The sequence below is a fragment of the Cololabis saira genome, chromosome 9 (genome assembly GCF_033807715.1).
Source record: "Cololabis saira isolate AMF1-May2022 chromosome 9, fColSai1.1, whole genome shotgun sequence".
In the NCBI taxonomy this organism is placed as follows: domain Eukaryota; kingdom Metazoa; phylum Chordata; class Actinopteri; order Beloniformes; family Belonidae; genus Cololabis; species Cololabis saira.
Genome location: NC_084595.1, coordinates 34,608,869 through 34,627,188, shown reverse-complemented (window position 1 = coordinate 34,627,188; position 18,320 = coordinate 34,608,869). Strand labels below are relative to the sequence as shown.

Below are 18,320 nucleotides of genomic sequence, written 5' to 3'. Positions count from 1 at the left end.
CCTGACCTCAGCGCATGCAGCACAAGTGTTTCATCAGTCGCTCTAAAATCGAACTCCGAATCGAGCCCGATTTCATCTTGTTCTAAAGAATCAGAAGTTCCCTGATTTCTGTATCTCCCCACTTTGATATGATATTATTTAGAACAAGTGGAGGGGGCAAAAGCAGGCAGTTGAATGTGGTTCCTCTGTTTTGTCCTGCATCCCTGCGATGGTGTCATGTATGTAGTATGGAACCAGAATGCTGCTTTATCTTCTCTGGTGTCACACTACAGAATCAAGGGGTGGAGGGCATCGTGTATGAATGAGCAGGCTCCACTTTTCAATCTTATACAACAACTTTGAAGAATTAATGCGAATAAACACGGTAGAGATCTGATGCCGAGTGGAGACTGACATGAGTTTGATCAGCAAAAGTTAAAGAAGTACCACAGGCTGCTACAACGAACTTCAAAAGTTCTTCAAAACCAGCGATCATGTTTAAGTCATGGACACTGAACCCAATTTGTGAGGGGAACACCATCTGATTTGTAGTCATGTAGAAGCCACACCTGACTCACACCATAAACTACACTAATAACTTTCATTTTAAGATTCACTGCCCACAAACGCCAAACTTCCCTGCTCGCCATATGGGTGAATGTGCTCCAACACACAGTAGAGATCTGATGCCGAGTGGAGACTGACATGAGTTTGATCATTTAAAATCAAACTGCGTGCTTCATATTTGTCAGAATTAATTGCAATTTGCAATTTTAATCTCCCTCAAATCATGCAGCCGGGCCAAGGATCATGGCAATTTGCCACGGAGGGCATTGTGTATGAATGAGCAGGCTCCACTTTCCAATCTTATACAACAACTTTGAAGAATTAATGCGAATAAAAATGTAATTGATCAAAATGCACCGTGGCCTTTTAGAAATACCCAAACCAGCCCGGATCTGTGAGAGACGTCGAGGTAAAACTCACCTCACCATTCACTATACCTCTGAAGACAGCTGGCAGCAGGGACTGGAACATGTGGGCTCCCAGTATGGGGCTAACCTTTAAAACATTTTCCACCACCTGCAGAGACATAGAGAGAGGAAGGTTGAGGGACACTGATGAAGAGAAGCAACAAGTAACAGGAAGAACTCAGCAGGGAGGATAAGCACAAGAAAGAAAAAAGGTCAGTCATTTTTTCTTTTCCATCAGAAAATGGATCGTTTTTCTCATACTCTCTGGTAAGCACTGGTCTTAAACCATGTAAAATGTCCCCATCATTAACAAGTATTAACTTGATGTTTTATGTCTTATATTTTTAAAAAGCAGCAGAATAAGCTTGTGGTGGAAAGGCGCTGGTTTTGGCTCAGCTATGACACATAGTTGTATAGCTGAGATTCAAGGAAAAGTGCCAGGTAAGTTTGATAAGCACAGCTGCAGTCTCAGTCTCTTGTGGGCCGAGGTCCTGCTCTGCCAAGCCACCATCAGCCACATGGCAAGTGACTAAGTGGCAGCAAGCACAATTTTTGGAAAAGAAAAGGAAACAAAGGTGTATCATAAATGATAGATCTCAGAGATCTCAGAGTAGTTGGATCAGAACTACCTTTTTGCTTTTTCTTACTGCACTAAAATGTATCTAATATCTGGTACTTTACAATGCAAGCTACCCTCTTGGGGTAAAAGATAACCCTCTTAGTCTCATGCTTGTTATGAGAGTGCATAATAATAATAATAATAATAATAATAATAATAATAATAATAATAATAATAATAATAATAAGATTGGGTTAGATCAGGATAAAGAGGTTTTAAAGCCTGGTGCCACTGATCTATCAAACAATCGGAGAACAACCGGTTCCAAGTATGAACTATATACACCAACACACAAAGATTATTCAATTCCCTCTAATATAGCCATGTGTAATATCAGCATTGTTGTTTGGAGCCTGCAGGCTCTCCTTCCTCCGGACCAAACAATCAAAAAGCAGACCAGCTCCGCATTAACACCACCAGACTTTACCAAAGTAAAGCAGTGAGAGTACCACAAGCAAAGATGCATTTGCATGCAGACGTGCACACGCAACAATGTGGCAAAACAGCTGGTACCTTGACTGCCTTTAAACCTGATTAAGTCAAAGATGCACGTAATCAGCGGTTTTACAGTTAACCGCATGAACATAATCTGTTCGGTTCCCAAGGTTGAGGCAAGCACAATTCTGCAACAAGGGGATTCAAAGTGCTTTACAGAGACATTAAAACATCATCACATAGCAGAAAATGAAAAACATAATTTAGAATTTAAACAAAAAAAGAAAAATAGATAAAAAATAGTAGTTAAATTGTAATCAAGTTTTGAAAGTCAAGCTTAAAAGTAACAATGCCGATTAGGAGTTTTACTTAAATGCAGCTGAAAACAAGTGTTTCTTCAACCTGGATTTAAATACACTGAGTGTTTCAGCTGATCAGAGGCTCTCTGGGAGTTTGTTCCAGACATGTGGAGCATATAAGCTGAACGCAGCTTCTCCATTTCTGGTTCTGATGGGAACTGATAAAAAAACCGATCCAGATGACCTGAGGGGTCTGGAAGGTCCATACTGGGTCAGAATGTCACTGATGTATTTTGGTCCTGGACCATTCAGAGCTTTATAAACCAGCATCAGAACTTTAAAATCTATCCTCTGATGGACAGACAGCCAGTGTAACGACCTCAGAGCTGGACTGATGTGGTCCACTTTTTTGGTCTTATTGAGGACTCGAGCAGCAGAGTTCTTTTTTTTTTTTTTTTTTAAATATCTTTATTATTTTATAATAGGAGCCCCGACAAGCATTGACAAAACAAAACAAGAAAAAAAAACAAAAAAAAAAAACATCCAAACAGACAAAAAATAGACGCAGACAATGGTTAATAAATACAGTGAATATATATACAGTGAATACATGAGATAGCAGCAACATTTTTGACAAATGGTCAACTCAATTAGTGAGTCATGTCAGTCCATATTGTCTCCCCCTAATTGATTTAGGAATGGAGACCACAGTTCAGGGAGCAGCAGAGTTCTGAGTGAGCTGCAGTTGTCTAACTGACTTTTTAGGTGAACCTGTAAAGATGCTGTTACAATAATCAAGCTACTAAAGATGAATGCATGGACTAGTTTCTCCAGGTCCTGCTGAGACATCAGATCTTTTAACCGTGATATATTCTTAAGGTGATAGTAGGCTGACTTTGATATTGTGTCAAAATGTTTTGGTTTTTTTAAATGTAGGTCCATTACTACACGCAGATTTATGGCCTGGATGGTAGTTTTTAGGTGTATAGATTGAAACTCTGACCAGTGATCGTTTTTCTTTGTCTCCAAAAGACAATTACCTTAGTTTTGTTTAGCTTTAGAAGGTTCTGGCACATCATCAATCTCCTCAATGCATTTACCAAGAGTGTGTACCGGAAAGTGGTCTCCTGATTACTACGTAATATATCCATGATATTGCTTTATTTGCAACTCTGCAGCTCAAACCAAGAATCCAGATAATAATAATCATTTAAAAAAAAAAATCATATTTCGAGTCTTCTGTGTAATTAAGTTACCCATGTGCACAGATTCCATAACAGAGGCAAATCGTGTTCTTTCAGTTCACCAACTACCTGAAAGAAGAAATACTGAATAATATATAAAATTGGAATGAAGCAATAAGCCAGATGAAAAATTACACTGTTTATATTGTCACTGTCAAATGACTGTTTTTTTAATTTTAGAAAACATAACTGGACAAGAATGTAGCACATGCAGTGCTGTCGGGTACATACAGTATTTCTCTATTACATATAAGTGTCTACCTTGATGACACTGCAGTTTGGATTAAAGGTACCAGTGGTATATGTGAAATGTGCAATGGTTGGATTGTTACCTAAAAAGAACCAAATTTGATTTATCTAATCAATAAAACGCCATGGATGCAATTAGATTAAACATTGTGCAGCATATCCAGAGAAGGGTCACAGAGTTAAAATGTTGTCCTTGTGTTACAGTCATGCAGCAGTACTAGTCCCGTTGTGTACCAGTCTCGACAAGCAATTAAAAATGGCCACTCTTTTCAACGCACAAGCAAAGAAGAAGCATTTGTCCAAAAGAAAAGAAGGACTTCTGCTGTGTGAAGGTATTTTGGACTTTAAAAAAGGATTTGTAAAGCAGAGAAGACACTGTGCACAATGTGCTACAATTCAGGTCTCACAGGGAGGGACGGCGCCAAAAACCATCAGCAAAAGTTAAAGTACCACCACAGGCTGCTACAACAAACTTCAAAAGTTCTTCAAAACTAGCGATCATGTTTAAGTCATGGACACTGAACCCAATTTGTGAGGGGAACACCATCTGATTTGTAGTCAAGTAGAAGCCACACCTGACTCACACCATAAACTACACTAATAACTTTCATTTTAAGATTCACTGTCCACAAACGCCAAACTTCCCTGCTCGCCATATGGGTGAATGTGCTCCAACACACGGTAGAGATCTGATGCCGAGCGAAGACTGACATGAGTTTGATAATTTAAAATCAAACTGCGTGCTTCATATTTGTCATAATTAATTGCAATTTGCAATTTTAATCTCCCTCAAATCATGCAGCCGGGCCAAGGATCATGGCAATTTGCCACTCAAAATAAAAAATTTAAAGAAGAAATGGTTTCAGGTGAATTATTTACCTGAAATAAGGGTGCAACTACGCATCACAACATGATAAAAATTATCATCTGACCCTAATCAAGTCTTGGGTGAATGAAACCTCAAATGAACGATAGTAAATTACATATTACACAACCTAATGAAGTTATCAAACATTCAGTGAAATACAAAAGCAGTGTAATGATGTGAGATTGCTGTGAGAAGGTAAGTGCTGCAGCAAGGTCCTCTTAATTGAATTCACTTAAATTGGTTCATAGTTCATCAGCAAGTGTCAGCATGTCTATAAAAGCAGATGTCTTTTGTATTAACACCATGTCAATAAGGAAGGATATCAATAATGATCTGTGTCCATCATTCTACAGTGAGAAAGGATATTAAAAAAAGAAAAAAATTATTAATCAAGAAATTTGACAGAGGAAATTCATCCCAAGATATACGTAGACAAAAAACCTACCTACAATTCAGACCCAAATGAACGCAATCACGATGTTCTATGTCAACTTTCATGACAGTAAAACTGACTGTACAAAAGCAAGTATTTACTTAATTGTATTGTATAAATGTCATTGTTTTCACATGAGGAAAAAATGAAAAATTTAAATAATAATAATAAATAAAAAAGTACCTTGAGCACCTGAACCTGTCCTTCATTTGTTATGTCCTTCAGAAGGTCGCAAAAGGACTGACACAATGATTCTCCATAGTTCTGGAAATAAAGAAATAAGGAATGATATGAACACAGACATCTTTGATAAAATAAATGTAGTTTGGTAATGGTTTAAGCATGTGCGAGTGTCTCTCTTACTCACCTGCAGGAACTCTGTGGCAGATAAATATAGGTAGGCATTCACGATCTGAAAGCACGTACGGAGATTCTCTGAGCTCAACTCTGGAACAAAACATGAAACGTGGAAAATTTACATTTTGGCCAACATTGTTAGAGCTGATAAATATTCAAGAGACAAAGTCAAATGCAGGTGTCAGAAAATAATTAAAAAAAGTTAAAGACAAAGGTCCATGGAGGAGGGCCCTTATTATTCTTAAATATAACACAAATAAAAGCATTTATTTGCTCTGCTTTGTCTCTAATTTTTGGCTGGTCTTTTAAAAACTGCCCTGGTTACTGTTAACACAAAGGAAAACAAAGACATAGAGGCATTCTTTGCACACAATATGAATGATTTTAAGAAACAAACATCAGGGGAAAAAAAAAAAAAAACTCTTGCAAGTCATTAGACTTCATTCTTACAGGATGAAACACAAAGTAACGGAGGAGTGACACCTCAAAAGGTCACCAACATCAGATGTGAAATAACACAAATAGCGTGAGCGTTATATCATCATAAAAGAAGAAATATCCTCAAACAAATTAACAGGAGTAGCCAAAACAACAATTCACTCTGAAAAGGTTGCCAAAGCTATGGTAATGCATCAAGGAGGTAAATGCCCAAAAGCAACCAATGAACTGCACGGCTGATGAGGGAGTGCACAGGTTTCCCTTTGAGGTGGTAAGTGTTTTTATGCGCTGGAGTCCTAGGGAAACGCTGCACGTTCTTGGAAATGCTCAAAAGAAGTTGCAATATAGAAGAGTACTGCCTCTTCAAAGGCTAAGAGTGTTATTTCCAAATCTTGCAGCCGGAAAGCATCTAAATCTGATCCAACGGCACAGTTACCGGATCGCTATGGATGATTAGACCTCCAGGGCGGCTCCAGAGCAGTCCAGTCCGACCATGTTGATTCATACAGGTGATACTAATGTTGATATATGCCATATGTTTTCCCAGCCATCTGCCAGCCATAACAAGATAATGGGTATAATGCAGGCAGCCATCTGTTATTTGATCAAGTACCTAATGTGTTCTTGGGCCCACTTAGTCAGCACATCAGCACGTATGAATATTCAACACTGCACACATCGTATGGAGCCAAAATTAGGATAAACACATGCAGCACGCCAGCATATGAAATGAGCACAAACTTTAATTTAAAAACCAAATGAGCAAGTGTACAAAACATGTATGCAAGCAGTATCTATATTGTGATGGTGCAAAGGGTGAATTAAGATGTGCAGTAAAGCTACCGTGGAACAGGGTGAACAAAACATCACAAAACTAATAAAATAAAATATAAAGGAAAGCCCAAAGATCATTAACTGTATTTTGTGGTCAGATCTTTCTTATTTCTCAATAAAAAGCATATACATGTATTATTTAAAAGTGGATGAAAAAAGGATATACAAGGCCCCTGTACAAATGTTTTCCCTTTTCTACCTCAGTATTTTATTTTATTGTACTTTTTACTGTATTTATACCAGACTGCTAAAACAACAACATTTCCCCTTGGGGATGAATAAAGTCCTCCATCTATCTATCTATATCTTAAAAATAAAAATACTGTTGTGTCTACAGAAACTAGATGTGGATGTTCAGCTCAGAATCACTGGCACTCCTAAAGTTTAAGTAGAGAAATCAGATCAGGTTTGAATACAAATGAACCAATGCAGCTTAATGTGAAAATGGCCAATCTGTGTTATATGTGGAGGGGGATGTGTATAATAAAAGTACACAGATATAAAATGTTGCATGCACGTAATTGTCAATAACTAGTCTCACTGTAGTATGAAGGACAGTAAATGGTCTGGAAATAACCAAGATTGGGTAAATTGTACTAACTGAGAGACAACAAAAATTGCTTATGTGTGATCACTGCTGACATGTCACCTTGTCCGTCATGTAGTAACATACAGCTGAATGGTCCAGACCATCTATTTTTATTGGCATGTATCGCTTCCTGTTTACAAATTAATCATTTCATTAGCAGAACCTGGTAGCTCCTTAACCTTTTTACCCCTATGGAAATAATTTATTCTTCACCAAATGCTTCTGTATTCTGCTTAGTTTTTATTGAAAAAATAACAACACAATGTAATATCAAGTTGCATTTACCCAGTAAGGACCAGATGAGTTTTGTTTTCTTTTTCAAATAATGCTGACATATATACATTTTAAGTTGTCTGAAGTTTTTATTTTTTAATTCAGGATACTCTATTTCTACCACTGAAAATTTGTATTTTGAACCACTGGCAGCTTCAAGCTTGTGGCTCACGTCTGAACTGCTTTCACCGCAGTGATACCCGATCAATACTGCTGTCAGCCAAAGGCAAAAAGTACATCCCCAAGGCTCATCGAAAGGGGCATTTCTGAGTGAGCCAGGACTCAACATTTTGAGCACTTTTACTGACAATAAAAGGCTTATCCATCAAGGGGAACTAGAGAGTTGTACAAATACATGATAAAACTTTTAATTTGGGATGAAATGTAACCGGGGGACAAGAAACTTGGGTACACACATAGAATTAATTGGTGGAGTTGGATGTTGGGCGTTTGACCTTTGACCTTTACTTACCTCAAAACATAAAATAAATACATAGCACATCTTTATCTATATAATAATGCATCCTACAGGCTTACAAACTTGGGTACACTTGGTACCAAATTTGAACACAAATGCACAATAATTTGAAAAAATTACCTTTAGAGTAAGTGACAATTTCTGAGCTAAAAGGTCAAAGCTCCTTCAAAGTCAAAGGTAATGAGGAATAGCACAAATAATGGAAAACTGACTCAAAGTCAAGGGTTTTCTCTGCTGAATAGTAAGTCGATAAGGGACGAACATCAATCTGTTGCAGATAGCTCAATACGTATCTCGCTTGTGACAGAACTGTCAACTTTTTGCAAACTATTGTGTAGACAAAAACATGATGAGAGGCGAGGATGTGCATGCTACCTGAATGTGATGTTTCAGCTAAAAACAGACCAACAGCATTTCCTTGATTACGACAAGAGTAAGATGATAGGTGGGGTAAATTGCACCGATTTGATGGTTCCGAGGTCCAAAGTGCACACACCATTATATGTTTAATTCTGATATTTAAATAAATGTTAGTTCTAGTTATGCAATAACAACCACTGGAAAAGTGTTCTTCAGTTTTTTAGAGACATAAAGCAAAAAGCAAGGTGCATAAATTCTTCTGACAGCTGTCAGATATTTCACCTCAATAACTGTGCCATCAAAGCAGCTGTCAAGACTTCCCTTGCTCATAAGATGTGTATGCAATGTACCAATGTCCTCTGACGCAAAAGTTTGGTACAAAGAAAACTATAGAAGGGAGATGCCCAGGTATTTGTAATAAAAGAAAAAAATCCTGGGCATAAGGTAGGTCGAGCATCTCTGAGCACCGACCCTGGACTCAATAAGGCTTTCATCATTCTGAACGTTCTCAAGTGAGGCGCCTTAAAATGCCAGAATAAACTGACAAAGTCAGATAAAACAACACATTCACTTCCATTTTCACACAGCACCCTCAGAAAAATGTAATTTGCTTATACTGTATGTTAAATATTCCTTACTCATTGTGGGGTTCCTCAAGGGTCTATACTCGGACCGCTTCTATTCAACATCTATATACTACCGCTAGCTCAGATTATGGAACATCACAACATTTCCTACCATACTTATGCGGATGACACACAGCTCTATATTTCAGTGTCACCACATGACTACAGTCCCCTGATCTCATTGTGTAACTGTATTCACCAAATCAATGAGTGGATGTGCCAGAATTTTCTCCAGCTAAATGCAGAAAAGACAGTGATCATTTTTGGCCCTAAAAATGAAAGGGAAAAGATCAGCCCTCACCTTGGCTCCATGTCATTGACAGCTACAAATCAAGCCAGAAATCTTGGTGTAACTATTGACTCAACCCTGAACTTCAACAGCCATCTAAAGTTGATCACTAAATCTGCCTACTACCACCTAAAAAACATTGCTAGAATTAAGAGGATTCTGTCTAAACAAGACATGGAAAAACTTATTCATGCATTCATTTTCAGTAGGTTGGATTATTGCAATGGTATCTTTACAGGCCTTAACAAGAAATCAATCAGGCAGCTGCAGCTGATCCAGAACGCTGCCGCCAGAGTCCTTACAAACACCAGAAAACTGGACCACATTTCACCGGTCATGAAATCACTACACTGGCTTCCAGTGAGTCAAAGGATAGAGTTTAAAATCTTACTGCTGGTCTACAAAGACCTGAATGGTCTTGGACCAAAATACATGTTGATCTGTTAGTTCCTATGAAGCTCCCAGACCCCTGAGGTTCATCTGGATCTGGTTTGTTGTGGTTCCAGGACCAGAACCAAGCAAGGTGAGGCAGCGTTCAGTTATTCTGCTCCTCACCGGTGGAACAAACTTCCTGTAGACCTGAGGTCTGCTCCAACTGTCCTCCTTTAAATCAGGCCTAAAAACATTACTGTTTACTCAAGCATACTCTTAAACTAAACTTACCTGCTGTATTCTACTACCCTTATTTTTAACAGCTTGTGCGTTTTATTATTTTACTTCTTTTCTTATTCTTACCTATTTGTTATTTACTGTCTAATTATGTCTTGCCACTTTTAATGTCAATGTAAAGCACTTTGAATTACCTTGTGTTGAATTGTGCTATATAAATACATTTGCCTTGCCTTGCCTCATTCAAAATAATAAGACACATTTATAATCTTGTAATGCACTGAGCTCTTCAACATTCCAGCCGCAGAAAACTAATTTTCTGAAAACTACCATATTTTGCAGACCATTAGGCACCCCGCATTGATATTGATATTCGATATCAATGAACGGGTCTATTTTCATACATAAGGCGCACCAGGATATACTGTAAGACACATGATAAAACATATAAAGCTAAACAAAACAGTCTGGTAAGTCGAACTTTATTCAACTCGTTCACAATAACTCAGAATATCGTTCAGTTGTAACTAATACAGAAAAATACACTCAGTTTAAATATTTCATCCACAAATAAAAAGTGGAGGTGGTAAGTGTTATACTACGTCCTGTTATCTGATTGGTTCATCGTTGCCAGCGATAGCATACAATCAAAGTTAGTGTGAGATTGGAGCAACGTTGTATTCCAACATTTTATTATAAATGGATAAATTGGCTTTACGTTAAAAACCTAACGTTGGCTTGACGTCTAATTATAGTAAGGTAACATTGACTAGATATTGGATGATAGTTGCTCTCCAGCACTACATAATTAGTTATCTGACATTGCAACCCGTATTCAACCAAGGACCGACTTTAATGTGTCAGCTGTGTCTGACAATCGATGAAGCGGAGCGCCTTCGTCGCTTACCAAAGTCGCACTAAAACATTTTGACAGATTTTTGAGCGCAGTGTACCACATAAAATTGGTTTGAGGTCAGTGAGCACAAGAAAAATTCATACATAAGACACACCTGATTATAGGACACACTGCTGATCACATTTGTCTTTTCACACAAGTGGCTATGGACAAAATATAAGAAAATTCAAAATGCAAATTGAAATCTGAACTGGCTGTTCAAATTTCCACATAAAACTGGCCTGATGAACATATGTTTTCCATACACACATTGCTGTAATCTGCTTTTCAATAACATAAAAAAAGCATGTATACTCATTGACATCAACAGGAAATGAGCCTCAAATATGACTGTGATAACAGCTCTTTGAGGTACCGTATCTTCCATGTTTGTTGGGGAGACCGACAAAATGCACGGTCCTCTTTCATAGAAAATATTGCTTTTGGAAGTAGGATTAGGCTAAAGATACTTGTAAAGCATAAAGGGGGTGTCAAAATATAAACTTGATTGAATTTTCATTACACACTAAATCCGTAGATATAATTTAGCTGAAAGCTGAACCAGTATGTAATTCATAAACATGACTAGTCCAATTAATTTTAACCAGAAAAGTATGGAGACGGGCTCAGAATGAATATTTTCATTGTGTTCCCTTTCCACAGCAACAAGCCTTGAGAAAAATAATGTTTCTAGCAACAGGTCTTAAGACAACTTTCTGAGATGTGAATGAAATGTCTGTGCTGCACTTTACCCTAGATACTAGTGAGTGTAACAGTCCTCTTTTCAATCAGGTCTTCACAGCTCTGTTCATTGCAGCAGGTTAAAGAGCTCAACCACTTGACTTTACTCCACGCCTCCCTATTACCAAAGCTCCACCTCTTTTGAAACTAGTGCAGCTTTGTGATAGCCATTTCTCCAGCATGGTTGGAAATAAGATGCCCATAGAGATGCACAGGATGCAAAATTCTACTCTGACCTGGGACTGTGATGTCATATTATCCTTTAAATCTGAAAAGCTCATTAAATGAAACATTTTTAGACTTAGGTGGAACCAAAGTGACAAGTTTGTGTTGTACCACAGAAACGCCCAAATAAATAGTCTCAGGTACAGAAAAAAGGTTGGGAGACCTTAGGCTACACCTGCCAAATGAGTAACGAAATCCCTTTGGTGTTTGTTTGACTGAGTGAGTCTGTGAAAAGCCATGGATGAGTAATCATGCATGAGGGAAGCAATGAAAAAAGAAAATTCTGCTTCATAGGACACCTCTGCTGTAGGAAAACATGAAGGAGGAGAGCTGAAAACTCCCAGCACTGTGAGTGGAGGGGGTATTATACGTTTTACTCTGGTGATGCAATAGCTGCTCAAGGATGAAGAGGTCATATAAAGCTGAAGAGATTCTAGTTGCAAAGTACAACAATCATGGGATTCCAATAAGATCCAAGCCCCATTAAAATAAACTTCTACTCGTGTAATGCATATACATGTGTGATGTGTATGTGGCTATAACCAATTATTGAGTTGTATGTCAGAGCTTGTGAGTTGGTAGTCACTCAAAACACTGAAATATGTCCATTTGAATTATTCAAATATTAAATTAGTCATCTGTGAGGCAGGTTTTTTTTAAAAGTCAACTAGTTTCAACATCATAAAGGATCAAGGAAAATGCCATATCTGGGTAGCTTTGACATCTTCCTGTTTGAATGCAAGCTACTCAAAGAAATCAGTCTGGACAACAAATGAATGATCAAACACATGGATTGAAGAAGAAAATGACTTTAACCCAAAAGAGCCTTAACAGAGAAAAACTTTTGTTCCCCATGTGCTTTTCTCCATTTTAATAGAAACGCAAAGTTTTCTTCAAAGATTGTAGCCTTTTTGTTAAGGCCTTTTTTTTTTTTCTCGAAGCAGTGTTCATTTCCTTCATCTCATCTAGCGCTTCATTAGCCATATTGCTTTCCTCTGGCTGAATGACACTGTCATTGAAACTGAAGTAAATAAAATGAAATGGCATGGAAATAAATGAGCACTTTAGCTGTGTCACTTGCTCACATTAACTGGTGTAATTTCCCCCACTTACTCTCCATCAACACAAGTCAGTGCACCACATAAATAACTGAATGGTGTCCCATTTCAGAGCTTAGTGGGAGTGATACAGTCTTGTGCTAGGCGAGCAATTTAGCTACAGCAAGGCTCCTGACATTGTAATTAGGGAATTTGGTGCTCCAGTTTAGTAGTAATGGAACAGGGCTCGTTATCAGGCAGGCCAGGCCACATACCTGGCAAGCTTTGACATCCACCCGGGCCAAACCGTCAATGGCCCTCATCCCTCTCCGGCTCTCCGTGGACCAAATAAATTAACTACTGGATGTTCAAATGAAAGTCAGCCAAAGATTGAAAACATAGACAAGTTCATTTTCTTCAGTTTTTCCCCCCTCAACATACGTGTTCACAGTGCCAAAGGTTTGTTTTAAAACCCTGTGCTAATTGGTTACAAACTTGCCAACAAGCTATTATCTTTTATCAAAGCAACTTTGAATTTTGCCTCAAAGACTCGCAGTTACGAGCTAATTACATCCAAAGCACTAAATGTCTTTGAAATGTGCTATTATGACCTGAAGAAGTTCTTTTCATACATGAGACCGAGACCACGAAAGCAAAGAAAAAGAAATTAATGAAAAATTCATTGGTCCATTTGGCTCGAACACTGAAACGGTGATCAACCGGCTAATGGCAAAAGATGCATATAAGTAAATGTTGTCATACAACATCTACAACCAAATATGAATGTAGAGATACAGTTGTGTGAAAAAATGTTTGTTGAAGGTTTTTATTATTATGAGGAAAGAAAAATAACAGTAATCAGGCCTGTGTGTGGCTAGAGAAATTGAACTCAGCTTTCCAAAGATGTGATAAACCAGTTAATTTATGTTTTAAGAGGGGGGGGAATCAATTTTTAACACAAGGCTATGTAGGTTTGGATTTTTATTTCACCTTAATAATAAAAACCTTAATTTAAAAACTGTACTTTTTCACACAACTGTATCTGTGAGTTACGACAAAAGCAAGGACTCCTCCCAACTATCATATTGCAAATATGGAGAACATCTTGGGGATACACTTACTTTTCTATATAGGAAAGAAAAAAGGCTCCAAAGAATAAAGTAAAAATTGATGGTGATGGCAGTGAAGGCTCTGAATTCTGACAGAGGTTGTCATAATGTTTTTATAGAGGTTAAATTCCTAAAAGTGCATTTCAGAAGTTTAAAAAACCTCTGTGTCACATTCAAGCAGCAAAATTTCAGTCATAATCCGAGACTCCAGCTAATTTTGAAGCCCTTTAAAACCTCAAAGGTCTCTCTACTTATTTTCACACGGAGTGTGGCCGTGACATTTTCCAGACATGTTACGGACAGACCAGATTTAAGGACATAAATCTTTGCAGCATTAGCTTTGGTCTTATTGTGAAGTTTACTCCAGCACTTTTAACTTTGGAAATAGACAAACAGGGCTTTCAGTATAGCAACCAATGCTCACGGTATTTATATGCTGAAGACAGCAGCGGATGTCTTTGTTTGTGTCATCTAATGTTATACCAGACAGGTGTAAATACACACTGTATTTGTCAACACAAATACACGTACAGATTAGCAGGATGTTCTGTCAATCGTTAATGACGCGCTACAAATGGAAAACTTGGTTCCACAATTTGTGTACTCCAAGCAGAGTATTCCCAGGTGTGAGGATGTCTCAGGTCTCACAGGTTCTCTGTCTATTTAGTCAAAATTAAAAGAAACCTGTGTGGAGAGTCTGTACATAACTGTCAGGCTTTTTACTGTTTCTGGTACTACCAAATATTTGGAAGGAAAACAAAAATAAAATCACTCAAATATTTGTATCCTTGACATTAACATTTTTTTTTATAGTAATCTTTATTTGTCATTATATATCTTACAAAACACACTGAAATTTGTTCTCTGCTTTTAACCCATCACTATTTAGACCAAGAGCAGTGGGCTGCCATTTTTGCAGTGCCCGGGGAGCAATTAGGGTTAAGGTCATTGCTCAAGGGCCCAATGTTGCCAGCCGGGGGGTTTGAACCTGGTCCTCCCAATCCCACCTGTGTAACCACTAGATTACTACCGCCAACTATGTTGGTTCTTTTAGTATATGCTTTCATAAAGTAGATATGCTCAGGAATATTCTTGCACATTAACCCTCTCTCCACCCATATGATATTTAAAACATTTTCTAGTTAGAAGTTGCACCATTGCTGCATCCTCTAATTTTCTCCCAGGGATTTAAGAAGGGGTTTAAAGAACACTAAAAAGCGAGAAGGTTTTTTCTCCACACTAGAATGAGAGGCCACTGCTTTCAAATAGTCACATTTCTATTTACATTACTCCTAGACTTGTGCAAAATCTAAACGTCACAAAGAAAAACCTGAAATGGAAACAACTATTATTAAAAAACAAAAAAAAATGCCCAATATCCCAAAAACTGTTCTTTTAGACATCCTGATAATCGCATCACTGGATGTGATGTCATTGGTCAGTCTAAAGTCATCAAAATATACTTTCCACCTGGTTATGGCCTCATTAATACAATGCATATTATATATATATATATATATATATATATATACATATACATATATACAGTATATCTCAAAAGTGAGTACACCCTTTAGATTTTTGCAAATATTCTGTCATATCCTTTCAGGGGATAACACTATCTTAATGAAACATTAACAGCTGTGTACTGAGTAATTTTCAAAGGACAATAAATCTATACTGTTATTCAAGCAGCACACTGACTACTTTAAGTTATATCAAAGTTTCATTAAGATAGTGTTATCCCCTGAAAGGATACGACAGAATATTTGCAAAAATCTAAAGGGTGTACTCACTTTTGAGATATACTGTGTGTATATATATATATATATATATATATATATATATATATATATATATATATATATATATATATATAAGGAGCTTTGCCTTTGAATAATTACTTGAACGATCATCTGCTGCATTCGTCTTCTGTTGAATATTATCACAACAGCGGCAGCAAAACTAAAGGTGTCTCTGCCCGTCCATCCATACGTTCTGTACCCGCTTAAGCCTATACAGGATTATGGGGGTCTGCTGAAGCCTATCCCAGCTCATTACAGGTCAGAGGCAAGGGTACACCTTGGACAGGTTGCCAGTCCATCACAGTTTCTACCTTCTTTTTTTTTTCTTTTGAAGAGACGATATACAGAGTGTGACGGCCTTACTAATTTGTGTATCTTCACAGCAGTTCCTGTCCTTGTGGCTGAAGAGGGCGGCCGTCCAACCTTATTGGCCACACCTGAGGGTGTTGTCTCACTATTATAAAAGGCTCAGTTGTCAGCCTGCTCACTCTCTCCTTGATTGAGCAGCTGACAGCCACATGGCCAACATGGTGTAATTTGGGTTTGCTTTGGTTGTTTATTCTGTTTTACACACATCTACAACTACACACACTCACTGCATACACTCACAACATGACAACATACGTTACTTTCATTTGGGAGTATATTTAGTTAAATAAATCATCTTTTTTGTACCTTGAATTGTGTGTGGAGACTCTTTTGTTGCAAACTGTGAGCCAGGTTTGTAACAAATGGGGGCTCGTCCACTTTGGTGAGTAAGAGACAGTGGTTGCTGTTGAATTTTGTGGCAGTTGCTTAAATTGAAGCATTGGTTTTGGAGGAGTCTCACATATTTAAAGGGTACATATGTGGTGATTTAGGTTGAATTGGATTCCAGGCTCGGTTGGTTACACCTGTAGATAATAGTTAACCTGCCTCATTTTTGTTGTTTGCTTCTGATCCGGTGTGAATAAAACAGCCTTGTCAGTGGAACTACTTCCCCGATAGGTATCAGAACGATATCCATTCGTGGATTCGTTGTTTGTTGTTTTAGTTTGTTGTTTTTATGCATTAGTATGGCCACAGCCTTGTGCTTCGGGTACACATCCATGACTGACTAGGTAGGTCGCAATTTTAATGGTTGCCTGGCCGGGTCATTGGGCTTAGTGTTTAAATCTCCCACCAGCGCTATTTGCATGAAGACTAGGGTTGAGACAGTTAGTTTGCGGGTTAGGTAGGTAGCCAGGGGGAAGGTTGTTCCACATTGTGACTGTCATATCGGGTTGGTAGTAAACATTTGTAGTCAGTTTGTCAGGTTAGCCTAGAGTGTCAGGTGTAAGTGCTTGGTTTTTGTGGGTCAGCTGTTGTTCCAATTATGTCTGCAATCGAGGATTTTTTGCAGAATCCCAGTGAAAGTCTGCTGGAGACTTACACCAAGGATCCTTTGTTGAAGGTGGCAGAGCATTTTGGTGTTGCAATCCCCAGTCAGGGGCGTAAAGCTAACATTTTGTGTGCACTAAAGGATGGTTTGGTTCAGTTTGGGGTTTTGTCTTCTGAAATTGAAGGTAGTGACACCCAGTTGGCCGGGGACATTTCTCCTCAGGTTGAGCCAGAGCTGTCGCAAAAGTTTGTGAGGCCTATAGCTGGGATTGAGGTGCCTTTAACTTTTGAACCGAAAAAAGAACTGTTGACTTTGCAGAATAAATTACAAACTACTCGTGCACAGGAGCAGGCTCTAGAGATGGAGAAGTTCAAATATACTATGAGGTTACGTGAAGCTGAGCTGCAGCAGGCGAGAGAGCGTCAGGAGTTTGAGCGTTACAAGCTGGACTTAATCAAGGAGGGGAAGATTCTTGATCCCATAGCAGTTGGGAAGGGAGAACCTGTGGCAGGTACCTCTCTGACCTTTGATGTCTCTGGTTCTTTGCGGTTGGTGCCCAAATTTTCAGAGAATGATCCAGATACATTCTTCTTCCTCTTTGAGAGGTTGGCCAAGAACAGGAAGTGGAGTGATTCTGAGCAGACCCTCCTGTTACAGTGTGTATTGACTGGTAAAGCCCAGGAGGCTTATTCTGCTTTGCCTTTATCAGACAGTGTTAACTATCTCAAGGTTAAAATGGCAGTCTTAAAAGCATATGAATTGGTGCCTGAGGCTTATCGACAGAAATTTAGGAGTGCAAGAAAGCATGAGAGGGAGACTTATGTAGAGTTTGCACGTGAATTGTCTATCCTTTTTGGTCGTTGGAGACTGGCCTCTGATGCTCAGACTTTTGAACAGTTGAGTGAACTACTGTTGCTAGAACAGTTTAAAGAAACGCTTCCTGAGCGCCTGGCTATTTATTTGAGTGAGAAGAAGGCTAAGACTTTGGCTAAAGCTGCTGTCATAGCTGATGAATATGCCCTGATTCATAAAGTACGTTGGGACTATGGACGGAGGGATAATGTTGTTGGTGGTCATCAAAAAGGTACCGGGAGTGATTCTCTTCCTTCCAAGACAGGAAATGCTGGTAGCAAGTTGGATTCAGGTCAAACTTGTAACTACTGTTTAGGAAAAGGTCATTGGAAAGCTGACTGTC

The 18,320-nt window shown here is 38.4% G+C and overlaps 1 protein-coding gene across 1 annotated transcript in view; it reads right to left on the bottom strand.

Moving 5' to 3' along the window:
• Positions 1–18,320, bottom strand: part of ipo11 (importin 11) — a 144,207-nt gene that overhangs the window by 45,875 nt on the left and 80,012 nt on the right. Inside the window, exons 23-25 of the mRNA XM_061729353.1 lie at positions 5,468–5,547; positions 5,284–5,364; positions 967–1,062 (exon numbers count right to left, since the gene is read on the bottom strand). Of these exons, the coding sequence (XP_061585337.1) occupies positions 967–1,062; positions 5,284–5,364; positions 5,468–5,547 (257 nt within the window). The remainder of the gene's footprint in view (positions 1–966; positions 1,063–5,283; positions 5,365–5,467; positions 5,548–18,320) is intronic.